This window comes from Penicillium canariense, assembly GCF_028826845.1.
Source record: "Penicillium canariense strain IBT 26290 chromosome Unknown utg000006l_segment0_segment0, whole genome shotgun sequence".
Lineage (NCBI taxonomy): Eukaryota > Fungi > Ascomycota > Eurotiomycetes > Eurotiales > Aspergillaceae > Penicillium > Penicillium canariense.
This window is the reverse complement of record NW_026622733.1, coordinates 1,268,552-1,284,623: the sequence shown is the minus strand read 5'-3', so window position 1 is coordinate 1,284,623 and position 16,072 is coordinate 1,268,552. Positions and strand designations below refer to the sequence as shown.

Below are 16,072 nucleotides of genomic sequence, written 5' to 3'. Positions count from 1 at the left end.
TTAACTGGCTGTGTTAGCTATTGAACTAGCTGTTGACCCTCTTTAACTGTTAGGCCTCCGTTATGAACTATCTGTCGTTTTAAACGTGTAGTTTTCTAGCGTATTCTCTCTTCGGTCTTGCGTAGGTAGGTAATTTTATGTACGATACGCGCGTTCTTATATATCTCTTTATAATAGCCTTACATAAATTAATCTATAAGGTGTTTTAATAGGCTTGGAGGGCTATTTGACCGATTTCTTAGATATTCCTTTAATATTAAAGCTGCCGAATTTACTTAATCGATAGTTCTTAGTGGTTTTGGAGTGTTATTGCTGTTAATATCGGTTAGCTGGCTAGGTAGTAGTGACGGCGTCCGGAGTGAGATATTGAGCTTCGAAAGTACCCGATCGGGATCTATTAGAATAAGACCAGTAGCTGCGAAGGCGTTTTAAATAATATATGTTTGAAATGCCTCCTTACGCGCCTCGGGGTAGTTCCTAAGGAAGTCGAATTTGTCGATGATATTCTGCGACTAACGCACTAGATCGCTTATATAACGGCTATATATATATTTTAACGGTGTAAAATACCTAACGTTAAGCGGTTATAAGAGATACGAAGAGTACGGCGGTATATAAAGTGGAATTATATTGTTTTTAGCGTAGATTCGGTCGAATTAAGGTATAAGATAGCTACCGTAGCTATTAAGAATTAATAGCCGCTACGCCCTAGTCGAGCGTGTTAAAATCGCCGGAATAAAGAGCTCTTATAGCTAACGAAGGCTAATTTTATCGGTTATCTAGCCGTTTAGCGAGACCTCGATACGCTAGTCTTTTAGAAGCCTAAGCTCTTTATTAAACTAAGAGATTATGAAGTTTTTAGCCTTAAATATAACGTATAGCGGTAGCGAAAAGCTATTAGCGCTTACTGCTTCGATAGCAGTAACCTATTTACGATTACCCGGTTATAAAACGGCTCGCCGACCGTAGTATTTAGCCCTTATAATTACCCTCTATATAGATATAAGACCTATAGCGAAGCCGGTCTCGTTAAAGTTATAGATATCCCCCGGTTAGATACCTTTCTTATCGATAATACGTTAGACGGTCGCGAACTACTCTCGTAGTGATTTTAGGTCTTCGTTTTAGGTACGTTTATAATCGTAGCGACGTAAGAAGGTTAAACGAAGCTCAGTGTATCGTTTTATAAAGGATAATAGCTAATTTTTACCTACTATAGCCGGAGGGTCGCTACTACGCGTAGCTAATAGAATATTAGCTATTTCGCGCACTATAGAGGGCCTAGGCGCTACTCCGCGTAAATCTATAGAGAGTATCTATTCGGCAAGCGAGTCCTCTTCTAATTAGGTCAATTTATGGCTAGATAGGCGCTTGTCGACGCGTAAGGCCTGGCCTTTCGCGCGCGCCTAGAGGGTAGAGAAGGGTATTTCGTATAGCTTCGCTGCAGCGCGTAGAGAGTTAATACGACGATTTTTGATATCAGCCAAGGCTAATAAGATCTTGCCCTCTTAATTAACAGCTTTCAGCGCTGATTCAGCGCGTTTTAGTGGCATGGTAGGTGGTTGAATTAGGTAGGTGGTCAGGAAGACGCGTTTTTGGAGAGGGTGACCAGGACGGGCGGGTGACCAGGTCGGCCGGGAATTACGTTACGATGTGCGCCCTGTCTATGATGTGGCTGTGTTCAAACACGGCATGTATACCATACCAGTCTTGGTTAGTAGAAACCCTTCACCAGTCTCACCTTCTTATAAGCTCTGGCCGAAAAATACACCAAACGCTTATGGAAAACATTCGCTGAAGCCAAAGTGTCTCTTGGATGGCTTACTGCATCAACATTGTTGTGTCAACAGGCCCACTTGCAAGTCTCACTAGCTCTGCCATCTTACGAATTGTACACAATGGACAGAGCCGACATCAATACATAGATACGAGCAAGGAACATGACACAAATTAGTTCAAGTTGGCATTGGAACACCCCATTTCATACATGTGAGCACTATATTTGTGCCATGAAATTGATAAGTTTCAACTCACCATGGATATGAATAAATGGATGGGAAGGAGATTCTCCACAATATATGAGACATCAATTTCGATTTATTTGTCGTAGGTGAAAACAGCATGAGGTGACGAGTAGCTTGGGCCAAATATTGCGAGTCGCATGGATATTCCAACTGATCTTTCTTGTCACACCGGCGAGTGTTTTGAGATTTTAAACTTTTCTCAGAGCTCGAGGTCTTAATCGTACAGATGATCCTTATATGCAGCGCAATTGCATGTTCCTTTCCGCGGGGTAGAAGACAGTATGCTTCCTTGAATAGCGTTGCCGGTCACTTCATTTCCTGCGATGATATCTTTTCCTGCGATGATATCTTTTCCTGCGATGATATCTTCGCATCTGTGCTGCATAATTTCAATTGTGAGTCGAAGCGCTGCTTAGGGATATCTGGCATGGTTATCTGTGCCTAAATAATCGGAAACCTGCTGTAGGCATTTCATCACATCATCGATGAACTCCACAGAAACCTTCATTTGTTCCTTATGATGTTCCTTTTTCCTTGCCTGAATGAAAGCACCTAGAGTGTTTTTAGGAGGTTCATTGAGGCGCCAATTTTCCCTCGCTCTTCTCAGAGCATCGCCGATGCTAAAATCTATGGGAGCTCGATTTTCGGCATCTTTATCGATCGGCGTTAGCTAACTCGAATCAACCAATCTAGTAGCTACAGAGGTAGTAGATAATATAGATATAGAAGCGGGTAGAGCAGACGCGACTTGGTCATCGCGGTGATGGTGTTCTTTTAAATCCATCGAGGACCTATATAGGTGAATCCGCCGTAGTTTAGAAGGGGGATAATTTGCTAGATTGAAATGCAGTCAGCGAATACTAGCTCTTAGGATATAACATAGGGAAGTCAGACTACTAGCGTCATCTTTTTCATCCAGTAAGGGCTAGAATATAGTAGGACTTGACCTCTTAGAGGGAGCTAAAGACTGGCTGCATCTTTCTGGATCCATAGTGTATCAAGACCAAGAGGGATCGTCAAGGCATGAGTAGAGTAAGAATGTTTGATTTTAGACTAGAGAAAGAGGTCCTTTAAGTACACTTTCATCCCCAAATATTGCAGGGGTCGAATTTGATGATAAAAAAATGAGGGGCGGCGTGACACTGCAAACTCGACTGGTTCCTAGGAACCATGGGTGGCAAGGCTCAATCAAAATCTTGATCACGGCCATCTATAGCTCCTGGGAGATGTAGATTGAGCAGCCGATCCAAGCCATCGCAACTAGCTTCCTAGGAGCAACTGTGATGAGCAATTAATTTCTTAAGCCAGCAAGTAGTTGAGTTGAGGCAAGTGGCTCCTGGGAGCAAAAATCCCAGGCAGAGTCTGATAGGCCAGAAGTCCTGATCGCGCACTGCTGATCGTCGTGGTGAAACGCAAAGTGTGAAATGCCATGGCCATATGCACCAGGCCATCTCTTTCTAGATGGGAGACTGATCAAAAAGTAGGTCCACTCATTTGCACTAGCGCCGTGCGGTTTATTTGGGTGGTTAACTCATACTGTTGGCCGTCTATGGTGCGATTGGTGGGTGAAACAAGGAACTGGGAGCAGGCTCAGTGAGCCGGGGCTGAGCTGACTGATCCGCTCACTGAGCCTGCGCCTGAGCTTACATAAGGCTCAGTGAGCCGATCAGTGAGCCGGAGGCCGTGCCGGGTTCCAGCTGAGCCTGACTCAGAAAAAGTTGAACAGTATGTTACTCAGAAGAATTATGACTAATCCTGAGTATCGCTCAGGTGTGGGAGCTGAGCAGTACTCAGGATTAGTCATAACTCTTCTAAGTACTGTTCAACTTTTTCTGAATCAGGCTCAGCTGGGTGCCCAGGCCGTGCTCAGTTCTCCTCAGTGAGCAAAAGCGGCGAGAGGGTGAGCACTAATCCGGAAAGGGCAACCAAAATCCGTCAGGAGAAATCCAGTACGTAGGATATGAATCTTAGACTACAAGGGACTAATTCCCACATACTTGCCACAAGTCTTTGGTCGTAGCTCAGCGACCATTTTCTAGGGAGCTATCTGCTTGATACCTAGCTATACTTGTCAGAATCAGTAGGTAGAGAAAACGAAATTAGGAAGAGGGGAGAGAGAGACACTAAACAACCCGTAACGATCGGCGACTTACCTATTGGTTTCGCCTTGGTCGGGAACTCGATGCAATATATCCATATAGTTTGCGGGCATGTCTAGAGGTATTCCGATACCGAACATGATTCATAATGTTCATTCATGGCTGTAAGAGTATGAAGCTGTTGGAAAGCCCTGTATGAGGCGAGCTTCCGACCAGAATAATGCCCCCGCTTGGCGAATGGTGGTGGGATGTCCGTGAGCCCCACTTCCCACATTCCGGTCCCGATGAAGTCACTCAGCTCTTGACCATATAGCACGGCTATCCAGGGCGAACTCGATTGAATTCCTCCTTGAGCAAGTCTATCAGCATGTCTTCGCCTCGGAGATTGGGCCTTGGTATCATTGGTGCTGGTGTACGTGATTTCTACCTGTTTCCTGAGCAAATTAAAAGGCTAATAAAAAAACACCTCAGGAGGTCTTCCAAGTATGCCATGGGCCTTGTCTCTTGCTCCTCTCGCACCTGTTCAAGATCGAATCTATCTGCGATTTATCGCTCAAGACAGTAGAGCACTGTGCCACGAAATTCAATGTCCCGCACAAGACCACCACCCCGCAAGCGGTGATCGACAACCCCAACGTCGAGGCAGTCTTCATTCTCACCTCAGATGAAAGCCACGCTCCGCTGGCCATTTCCAGCCTCAATGCAGGCAAGCACGTTTTTGTTGAGAAGCCTGTATCTTTGTCTCTGGCCTCCATCCAGTCGATCATCGACGCCGAGGAGAATGCCCCCGGAGGCGCCCGAGTTTTTGTGGGCTACATGCGCCGCTATGCTCCGAGCTTCCTGCAGGCTTTCAAGCGAGAGATTGCCACTATCCCGAAAATTCTGTACGCGCGAGTCCGCGACTTCAGCGGCCCTAATGCGCAATTCGTCAACCAGAGCGGCACCTTCCAGGTCAAAAACACTGATTATCCCGCCGGTGCTGCCGAGGAACGCAACGCACGCTTAGAGGCTCTCTATGCAGAGGCTTTCCCGAACCAGGATATCACAGACGAGAAGAGGAAATTTTGTCGCTTCCTTGGTAGTTTAGGTTCTCACGATATTTCCCTCATGCGCGAAGTCCTGGGCTTCCCCGAAAAGGTCGTCGGCGTGTCTGCCCACGATCCCTTCTACAGCGCCATAATGACGTTCCGCAATCAAGATGGATCAACTTACTCGACTACCTATGAGAGTGGTATTGATGGAGTCCCCGTCTTTGACGCCCACGTCACTGTTTATGGCGCCAACAAGAGAGTGACGATTAAGGCATGTGTCTTCCTCCCCATGACTTTCCCGTTTGTTTGAAATGAAGGGTCTAACTTGTGTCTATAGTATGATAGCCCATACGTCAAAGGCCTGCCAATTTATGTCGAAGTGGAAGAGCCGAACGAGCACGGCGAAATCCAGCGACGGACTATGCTATCTTCATATGAGGATGCTTATACGGCCGAGCTTCAGGAAATGTACGAGGTATTTGTGAATGGCAAAGCCATCAAATCGACTGTACAAGATGCCAAAAAGGATCTTGAGATTTATGATATGATGTACAGATGTTGGAGCGGTAACTAGTTGTCAGTGAGCCTGGCAATCCCTCCCTACCTGTGGGTTCTGATCCACTTACAAACACCAGTAAAATGCATTTAGAACTTTATCTGGAGACACTTTTTTGCAACCAATTCGTATTTTATCTGAAAAGCTGAGTTTAATCTGATATAGAATATACCTGGCGGGAGGGTGGGGGAGAAGGGAGGGGGGGGTTTGCTTCGGCTCTCTGGCGTTGACCTCAGGACATGCCTACGCTCTATGTCTGAGGAAACAGATTGCAGATAACACGGAGAACTGATTTCAGCAGACAATATTCCACTGCCCACACATAGAGCGAAAGCTAGTCAATATTTACCCTATCTGTGACATTAAGTCCTATGAGTTTCATTCATTGTCAGGACCAATACAGGGATCTCGCAAATAGCGCAGCGTAGCCTAGGTTAGTGCCCGGGCATGCGGATCCGCCTGTGAGGCTCGGCCCGCCACAGCCTAGGTTACCCGCGGTTAAACCGCCTGACTAACCCCAGCGTAAACTTTCCCCGCATTTCTCCAGTTGTACGAACGCTGCGTTGCATGTTTCCCCCTGGTTTGTGCCTCCTGCGAGATCGAACCTTTGCACAGTCTTCGGTCGTTAACCGCCGGAATCGTGCTTTACATCAATCAACCAGTGCCTTACGCATATCATGTCCGGCGTCACATCGCGGCTGTCTGGCCTGCTGGGCCATTTTTCGGGCTCTACAGCACCGGCACCCTTCGAGCACCGCTTTAACCATCACACGCTTTCGCCAACCTTCTTCCTTCCCCGAGCGGCGGCAATTGAGCCTGATGTAGGTATTCCTATCGAAAATACTCCTTCAACGCGCGCGGCTTTGTGGTTCTCGAAGTTGCAAACAAGTCTCTGACTGACAAGACACAACACAGGCCGAGGCGGTCTACCATGTTACCGCAAACAATAAGATCCTCCGTAGGACTTACAGCGAAACCGCAGATCGCGCGCGTGGCCTGGCGTACTTCGTGAAGAAGAAGGGGTTCCGAAGAGTCGGTATTCTTTGCCCCAACACACCGGCCTTTTTGGAATCGATTTTTGGGATTGCCGCGGCTGGTGCTGCGAACGTCGGTAGGGCCCCCTGGAATGTGATGGTGGCGAGGAATTCCAAATAGCTGATATGAGCTGAAAGGTGTTAATTACCGCCTCAAGCAAGAGGACATTACCTACATCTTCGAGCACGGCGACGCGGACGCGATCATCGTGGATCAGGAATTTGCACACCTCCTCGACACTTATCGGTCGCAACATCCCAGTGTTCCCATAATCGTGGATACTGATACCGACGTTACCGAAGGGGAACTGACGGGTCCCTTTGACGATGCAGTGCTAGAAGGGTTGAAGCATGACCTGGAGACTGGCGCGCGGGGCTGGGCGGGCCTGGAGGCTCAAGCGGCGGACGAGGACTCTTTAATTGCACTGGCATATACCAGCGGCACTACTGCCCGGCCCAAAGGTGTTGAATATACTCACCGGGGTTGTTATTTGGCAGCGCTGGCTAATGTTATTGAGTCCGGCCTGAACTTCCACCGTGGCCGGGCAAAGTATCTGTGGACATTGCCCATGTTCCATGCAATGGGTTCGTGATTATTTTCCTAGCACGGTCTAAATTTTTGCTTCAGTCATTAATCTTTTCCATAGGATGGACATTCCCGTGGGCCGTAACCGCAGTTCGCGGCACTCACTACTGTCTCCGCAAGATCGATTACCCCGAAATTTGGAGACTGCTGAAGGAGGAGCACATCAGCCATTTCAACGCGGCGCCGACAGTCAACACTCTTCTGTGCAATGCGAAAGAGGCCGAGCGGCTCCCGGAGCCCGTTCGTGTTACCGTGGCAGCCAGTCCACCAACGCCTCATCTATTCGAGCAAATGACCGACCTTAATCTCCATCCGGTCCACGTTTACGGGTTGACCGAGACCTATGGGCCGATCACTAAGGGTTATTATTTGCCCGAATGGGATCACATCCCATTGAAAGAGAAGTACCAGAAGATGGCCCGACAGGGACATGGCTTCATCACTAGTCTGCCCGCACGGGTGATCAAGACCGCGGTGCCTGAGGGAATGATCACCGATGTCCAGCAAGATGGCAAGGAGATCGGTGAGATCGTCTTCTTCGGGAACATCTGTGCCAAGGGATACTACAAGGACCCGGATGCTACTAGGAAGCTCTTTGCAGGCGGGGTATTGCACTCTGGGGATCTGGCTGTCTGGCATCCCGACGGCGCAATTCAGATTCTCGATCGCTCGAAGGATATCATTATAAGTGGTAGGTTCTGACCCCAGCTGAACTCTTCCCTTTCTACAATTTTTACTAAGACATGAGCAGGTGGGGAGAACATATCGTCCGTAGCCTTGGAGTCGATGCTAGCCACACACCCCGACATCCTAGAGGCCGGAGTCGTGTCGGTCCCCGATAGCCACTGGGGAGAGCGTCCGAAGGCATTTATCACAGTAAAGGAAGGCAAGAACCTGGAGGGTGCCGACGTGATCAACTGGGCTCGGAATGCCAGCGGAATCAGCAAGTTTATGATCCCACGTGAGGTCGAGGTGGTGGCGGAGCTTCCCAAGACCAGCACGGGCAAGATTCGAAAGAATGTGCTGCGCGACTGGGTGAAGGGGCCGGAACGGAATACTGGGAATTAATATTTAAAGAGAGCGGCCATATAGAGCGACTAGATCGACGTCTGGCATGTTATGGTGAAGTAAATCGTGAGAAGATGGAAAGCGGTAAAGTGCGAGCCTTCGGCGTGCGGGAACGTCATCATCAGCTGCGACGCCTTGCACGGGACCACATCAAGCGGTCGGTGACCGCGTTAGGGTTCGAGACGGTAGTAAAAGAGAGATATTTCGACACTTTGTTCCTTTGCGCTCTTCTTTCTTCTATTTATAATCACCCTGGGCCCTCCCCTCCCTCTTATCACATCGATAAGCAGAGCTTGGCGCCGACTCCGCGCTTGTGAGACCGGCCCCATTTGCCTCATCCCCCTCCATTGCCGCCTGCGTCCCTTTCACGCACACTCGCCCTGCATTCAAACCAGAACCCCCTGGGATCTTCAAGGGGCTTGCAGGCCATGCGTTGACCCGATCTTACTTCTGACCTGACTCTGCGACGTCTCCTCAGCCCCCCCCCCCCCTCCTCTGACAGTCGTCATCCGATTGCGACTTACGCGCTGCGGTTCTCAGCTCTTCCTCTACCCTCGCGTTACTTCTAGCCCATCACCACACTCGACAAACGACCACGGGTCTCATCACAACGCCCATAGCGTGGAGCGTTCCATCGACTGGTATAAAGGGATTGGCTACTATTCACCTACCCGGGTCCTGCCTGATCGAGCCGTTGAGATCGATACCTTCTACTCGTTCAGCCACCATAACCACACACCGCCCATGCAACCCCCATCGCCCAGGAAGTGATGAGATTTCACCCCTACGACGATCCGAAAAGAAAATCGAATTGGACCTCGAGCACCGATTCCACTCCAGCGCCCAAGATGCCTCCTCGCCCCCGCCCCTCGGGTCGACTCTCGAGCGAAGCACGCTCCGAAACCTCATCCTCAACGTCACCGGAACGCGCTGCAGACGATGACACCGATTTCTTCATGGCCCAAGCCAATGACTCGCAGTCGTCGATTGGTGTGGCCACTTTCCGTGACATCCACGTGCACGCGAGTCGATCGGTCCCGGTGCCGCCGATCGGGCGGCTCCCTCCCGAGATCTTGATCGCGACTTTCTCGAAGCTCGTTTCGCCGGTAGATATGCTCAACTGCATGTTGGTATGTCGAAACTGGGCTGCGAACAGCGTCGGGATACTGTGGCACCGCCCGTCGTGCAATAACTGGGACAATCTAAAGAGTGTGGCGTCATCCGTGGGTCAGCCCGATAGCCTCTTTAATTACGCGGACCTCATCAAGCGGCTCAATCTATCCGCTCTGACCGAAGACGTCAGCGATGGCACGGTCGTCCCTTTCACCCAGTGCAAGCGAATCGAGCGGTTGACGCTGACTAATTGCTCGAAACTCACGGACAAAGGTGTGTCGGATCTGGTGGAGGGCAACCGACATCTACAAGCACTGGATGTCTCAGACCTCCGATACCTGACAGATCACACCCTCTATGCGGTAGCAAGGAACTGTCCGCGGTTGCAAGGCCTGAACATCACAGGATGTTCAAAGGTGACGGACGACTCGCTGCTGGTCGTGTCACAGAACTGTCGTCAAATCAAGAGGTTAAAACTGAACGGTGTTAATAATGTCACCGATCGGTCGATCCTCTCGTTTGCAGAAAACTGCCCAGCGATCCTGGAGATTGACCTGCATGACTGTAAACTGGTGACCAGCCCATCAGTAGCAGCTCTAATTACTACACTCCGTCATCTGCGCGAGCTGCGACTTGCACACTGCCTGGAGATCAATGACTCGGCATTCTTGAACCTGCCTGAGCAAATAACCTTTGACAGCCTACGCATTCTGGATTTGACCGCATGTGAGAATGTCAAAGATGATGCTGTGGAGCGGATCGTGAGCGCTGCGCCTCGTCTAAGAAACTTGGTGCTGGCCAAGTGCCGCTTCATCACGGATCGCTCAGTCTCCGCTATTTGCAAGCTCGGCAAAAACCTCCACTATGTCCACCTGGGCCATTGCTCGAACATTACCGACGGGGCCGTAATCCAGCTGATCAAGTCCTGCAACCGCATTCGCTATATAGACTTGGCTTGCTGCAATCGCTTGACCGATACCAGTGTGCAACAACTGGCTACTCTGCCCAAGCTGCGCCGAATTGGTCTGGTCAAATGCCAAACCATCACAAACCGAAGCATTCTTGCTCTGGCGCACCCTCCAAGAGCCAATCACCCAATGGTTAGCAACCTGGAGCGGGTGCATCTCAGCTATTGTGTCAACTTAGACATGCGTGTACGTTGCTCCCATATCGTCTGTTGGTTTGATTTCATGTTGACTGTATATCTATTAGGGAATTCGTCCTCTGATTAACAACTGCCCACGCCTTACCCACTTGAGTTTGACCGGTGTCCCAGCCTTCCTTGCGGTCGACCTCACAGCATTTTGCAGGGAAGCCCCACCAGAGTTTACTCAACAACAAAGAGACGTATTCTGTGTGTTTAGCGGCGAGGGCGTGACCCGGCTTCGGGAGTACCTGAATGGTGAAAGCACGTCCCCACAAGAAGAAACCGAAGCCACCATGTACGACGATGACGAAGAACTGGACGAAGACGAGGGGCAGATGACTGGCCTGATGCATGCCACTGGCATCAATGACGAAGATTATATCGATGTGCCCCCTCAATGATACGATACCCAACCCCCTCTCTCTTCCTTTTTGCACACCATCCTATCTCCAGTTGTTTTTTCTTCATGTTGGTGTATACAGGAGGCCCTCACTTAATTTGCATCCTCTGCTTTTTATGTTTTTGCCTTCCTTTTGGCCGCATTCCCCCGCCGGCCCTGGAGTCAGGATCAAGCGCAAGCTGTCATATTTCTACCCATATCAGCGAAGATTACCCTCTACCCTTCGGTGTCTGTTTTCTGGGAAATGCATTGTGCGGTAGCGATTACGAAATGTTAGTCTTATTGTATGTCTTGTTTACTTAGGTATGTGGAGTTATATTGCATGCACCTCTGAAAGAAGTTCCTATATTTCGTGGTTGTGTCGTAAAACCGATCGGCGAAGCAGGGGGCGGGCTCGTGCAACGTCACTGCAACCTTAGCATAATGAGCGTAACTCCGAGAGCTGCCCCCGCACTCCGCTTCCTTTCTCCAACCTCTCTTTCGCCGCCCTTCTCGATCATCTCACCCGTTTCACCCCCTCCGGTGATGGCTTTTCCCAAGGCCAGAAACCCTCTGGCCTTTACGCCGTGGCCGGTGACCATCATCACCACCGCAGTGTACCTCGCCCTGATCATCCCCATCCTCGTTATCCACCTCAACGTCCCGGCCGCGCCTCAAGCCAGCCCCGAGGGCTTGAACCTCAGTGAGGCGTGGCAAGACCTCCAGACGCTTACCGAAGGTTACCACCCCTACAACTCGCATAAAAACGATGAAGTTCGCGCGTGGCTACTCGAGCGCATCGATGCGATTCAGCAGTCCGCTCCGCCCGCCGAAGCTTATCAAACGGATGAGGAAAAGCCGGAGGTCTTTGTCTTCGATGATCTCACGTCGAACCTGACATTTTTGGACCAACGGAGCGGCGTCTACTTCGAGGGCACCAATATTTTGGTTTACATTCGCGGCTGGGAAGATAAGAAGGGGAATTGGTGGGAGACGCCCGGGAGGCCGCCCGCTGGCAAGGGTGGAGTCCTGGTCAACGCGCACTACGACAGTGTCTCGACCGGATATGGGGCTACGGATGACGGCGTCGGCGTCGTGACGTGTCTCCAGCTCATCAAATACTTCCTCACACCGGGCCACGCGCCGCGCCGCGGGCTGGTGGTCCTGTTCAACAATGGCGAAGAGGACTACTTGAACGGTGCCCGCGCGTACAGCCAGCACCCGATGGCGAAGTTTGCCCACACGTTCCTCAATCTGGAAGGTGCCGGCGCTGGCGGCAGGGCTACCTTATTCCGCAGCTCGGACACCGAGGTCACACAGGCGTACGCGAAGTCGAAGTACCCCTTCGGGTCTGTTGTCAGCGCAAATGGGTTCGAGCTTGTCGGTAGCCAGACTGACTATGTTGTTTTCGACGGCATTCTGGGATTGCGTGGGTTGGATGTTGCCTTTTTTGAGCCGCGGGCTCGGTATCATACCGATCAGGATGATGCGCGGCATACCAGCATGGACTCTCTGTGGCATATGCTCTCTGCGGCTGTCGCGACCACCGAGGACCTTGTCTCTGATGACACTGACCGCTTTGATGGTCGTATTCGAGATGATGGCAACGTACCCAGCGGCACGGGTACAAAGGCTGTTTGGTTCGATCTTTTCGGCACTGCGTTTGCCGTGTTCCGTCTCCATACTCTCTTCGCTCTGTCAGTTACCTTGCTGATCGTGGCACCTTTGACTCTGCTCGTGACCAGCATTGCTCTTTCGCATGCAGATAAGATGTATTTGTTCCGGTCATCAGAATATTTGGAGACAAGTGACGAGAAGATTCCGCTCCAAGGGCTCCGGGGTTTCTTCCGGTTTCCATTTCTGATTGTGATACCTACCGCTGTCATCGTTGGGTTTGCCTATATGCTGGCAAAGATCAACCCGTACATTGTGCACAGCAGTACCTACGCCGTATGGAGCATGATGATATCCGCCTGGATCTTCTTGGCCTGGTTTGTATCCTGCGTCGCTGACTTTGCACGGCCGTCAGCGTTCCACCGAGTCTACACCTGGACTTGGATATTTGTTATCACTTGGGCCCTGCTGGTCATTGCGGCCGTCTACGAGAATGAACATGGATTGGGCGGTGGTTATTTCACGCTCTTCTACTTTGCCAGTGTCTTTTTGGCAACGTGGATCTCCTATCTTGAACTATTTCGTCTCCCGAGGAAGTCGGAATACCTCAGTCAATTCGCTCAAGGCTGCTCTCGCCGACCCAGCAGCTACGGCAGTCGACTTGGCACAAGCGATGAAAGCCAAGACGATCAAGCAACCGAGGAGGAGCCGACCGAGTCAACATCTCTGCTGCGTGGTCAACAACGTACAACATTCGCAAACTATGTCAATGTTCCTGGCAACTACACAACAAATCAGGAAATCGACGAAGACGAAGCGCAAGATCCAAATGTGTATGGAAATGAGCAAGCGTGGAGTGCATCGATGCCCAGCTGGACCTGGGTTTTCCAGCTGCTTCTCACCGTTCCCATCAATGTTATCATGCTGGCCCCTCTTGGTCTCATTATGTCGAGCGCTCTTTACCAAACAGGCCAGGACGGCGATTCCACGCTGGTCGTGTACCTGCTCATCGCGCTTTTCACGACACTTCTTTTCATGCCCATGTTGCCCTACATTCACCGCTATACCTACCACATCCCGGTCTTCCTGTTCTTAATCCTCATCGGCACTCTCATCTACAACCTGGTTGCCTTCCCCTTCTCTGACTCTAATCGCCTGAAGCTATACTTCTCGCAGGTAGTCGACCTAGACCGAGGGAACTCCACGGCCTATCTAGCCGGTGTACCGCCATTTGTCGAAGATGTTGTCCGCGGCCTGCCCAACGCAGGAGGCAACACAGACTGCCACGTTTACGTGAGGCACGGGGAGCTTTCGCAATGTTCCTGGCCTGGTGCAGAACCACACGTTGTCCCTAGCAACAACGCTTCTGCCCCATCACCAGGTCCGTCTGTGGATTGGGTCTCGTTCAGCATCTCCCACCCCGAGAGCAGTGCTCGCGCCACCCGCTTCGAAATTTCGGGTCAGAACACCCGCGCCTGTCGCATCACGATGGATCGCAACCCTATCAGAAATTTCAGTGTCGCCGGCTCCTCCGCACCCGACAAGCGCTTTATCCATCCATCCCCCGATGGCATGCATGAGATCCGTCTCTGGAGTCGTACCTGGGATGGCTCCTGGACGGTGGATGTCAACTTTAACGAACATGACTCCTCGCTTGAAAAGGAGGGCTCTATCAAGGGTCGAGTCTCCTGTCTCTGGAGCGACGACAACAACCCTGATCTCATCCCGGCTCTTGGCGAAGTTAGACAGTATGCTCCGGCTTGGGTAGCTATCACCAAATTGGCTGATGGATTGGTCGAGGGATACCGGGAGTTCGAGCTTGTGCAGGGTGAATCCGGCGGTTGGGAGCAGAAGACAGACAAGTGACATGCTTTCATGGTTTGACCTTTTGTTTTTCTTCGGGTGTCCGCTCGCGTCATGCTCTGCTTCTATATTTCTCGTTGATACTCATATCTGTTAGAGGGCGTGTTTGTCATATATTGTGTATGCGTACCATACTCATACTACTATAATCACTCCACTTTTCTTTCGGGGACTCGGTATTTGTCTTGCATTACGTTGATCCGATTACCATACTCATATTACAACCAATGGCATGTTCCCATCACTATGCAAGAAAATGTAGCAGCCACCGCGGAGGACATAACCCCTCCGACCACATTTTTTGGCGATGAACCGGATGAACTGGATGAACTTGATCACTCTTTTGTCCGTGATCTGCGGACATACTTCGGCTATGCTTAGTGACGTCGCCCGCGACTACTGTCCAATTCGAATACTGGGCCAGAATATCTCGGACATGGTTCTCGACTAGTGCGAACCTCGTAGTGAACATACGTATCGTGAATCTCACGCGAGCACCTCTTGAACCTCCCAGTTTCATTGATCATGTCCCTTTTCCAGCCGTGGCGAAACCCCCTGACACCTTCCCGTCTTTTCGCTCACTGCAAAACATTGTCCCATCTCGGGTCCGAACTGCACTCGACAGTGGACATCTCCTTCTTTGCTCAGGATCAGGAGTCTCGGAAGGGGGTAGGGTATATCGGATCGAGATGCGCCTTGCACACCGTCTTGACCCACAGGCTAGAAGAAATAGTGCAGAAAACGACCGATACCTATCCGGATAGCAGGGGCTCAGCCGTCATGCCAGAGTCCAGATCAAACGTCACCAAGAACGTCCTCCATTTTGCCGGGCCCAACGGGTCTGTCTTGCCCGTGATAAATCTCATGAACCCGCCATGTGTCACAATGACAACGTCCGGTCGACCGGTACTCTGCAGTTCCTGGAATAAATGCTCTAGATCACTCTGGATCCGGAGCCCGCGCTGCCTCAGCATCTCGTAGTCGGGTGCATAGGGGCCTTGTTTAGCTGGAAATACAGGATCCAGACCGAGCGTGTCCCAAGGGAGATCGGGGAACTCCGCGTGTAACAGGGATATGTCTGAGCCTGTATCGCAGGGACGAGTTGAATGTGCCTGAACATCTGCTGCTGCTAATAGTTGTGCGCCCGTAGAGACTCCTGCTCCCTGGTTTGCTGAATAGTACTTCTTGTCGAGTGTTTTTCCGAAGCCGACGAGGGTTGTTTGGAGAGTTCGTCGGAGCGGGGATGTGATGACTAGCCCGACATCTTGTTTGAAAGGAAAGTCCCGGCATAGTTCCTTAGATTGCTCAATTCCTCTTTCTGTTAATGGTGGGTCTGGAATGGTTGTATCGTGGGCCGGGTTGTGGGTGCCTTCGGCATGCCGGACGAGATGGAGTCGGAAGACCGTCTTTGTCGGATGCATTTTTTCAAGGTTTCGGTCTGCCGTCAAGGACAAAATGCACAATACCTGTTAATGGGTTTGTCTTTTGGACGTTCGATTTATATTTGCCTGGGATTTTTGGGGTTGGGGGGGGTTTTTTCAGGTCGGAGACGATGTTA

General features: G+C 50.7%; 5 protein-coding genes across 5 annotated transcripts; 4 read left to right on the top strand and 1 right to left on the bottom strand.

The window, feature by feature from the left end:
• Positions 1-4,490: 4,490 nt before the first annotated feature.
• Positions 4,491-5,728, top strand: N7482_008442 (Gfo/Idh/MocA family protein; the record flags this gene model as incomplete). The annotated part of the gene is made up of 3 exons (XM_056690566.1): positions 4,491-4,535; positions 4,595-5,454; positions 5,500-5,728. 3 exons carry the CDS (start codon positions 4,491-4,493, stop codon positions 5,726-5,728), a joined length of 1,134 nt encoding a protein of 377 aa, XP_056540331.1.
• A 659-nt stretch (positions 5,729-6,387) lies between these two features.
• On the top strand, positions 6,388-8,398 carry N7482_008441 (putative AMP-binding domain protein; the record flags this gene model as incomplete). The annotated part of the gene is made up of 5 exons (XM_056690565.1): positions 6,388-6,531; positions 6,626-6,821; positions 6,883-7,329; positions 7,392-8,021; positions 8,082-8,398. The coding sequence occupies 5 exons, from the start codon at positions 6,388-6,390 to the stop codon at positions 8,396-8,398; spliced, it is 1,734 nt and encodes a 577-aa protein (XP_056540330.1).
• Positions 8,399-9,246: 848 nt separating this feature from the next.
• On the top strand, positions 9,247-11,059 carry N7482_008440 (putative ubiquitin ligase complex F-box protein GRR1; the record flags this gene model as incomplete). Its single annotated transcript, XM_056690564.1, has 2 exons — positions 9,247-10,665; positions 10,724-11,059. The coding sequence occupies 2 exons, from the start codon at positions 9,247-9,249 to the stop codon at positions 11,057-11,059; spliced, it is 1,755 nt and encodes a 584-aa protein (XP_056540329.1).
• A 422-nt stretch (positions 11,060-11,481) lies between these two features.
• N7482_008439 (M28 family metallopeptidase) lies at positions 11,482-14,517 on the top strand (the record flags this gene model as incomplete). The annotated part of the gene is made up of 1 exon (XM_056690563.1): positions 11,482-14,517. The coding sequence occupies one exon, from the start codon at positions 11,482-11,484 to the stop codon at positions 14,515-14,517; it is 3,036 nt and encodes a 1,011-aa protein (XP_056540328.1).
• A 749-nt stretch (positions 14,518-15,266) lies between these two features.
• Positions 15,267-15,935, bottom strand: N7482_008438 (phosphoglycerate mutase family protein; the record flags this gene model as incomplete). Its single annotated transcript, XM_056690562.1, has 1 exon — positions 15,267-15,935. One exon carries the CDS (start codon positions 15,933-15,935, stop codon positions 15,267-15,269), a length of 669 nt encoding a protein of 222 aa, XP_056540327.1.
• Positions 15,936-16,072: the final 137 nt, after the last annotated feature.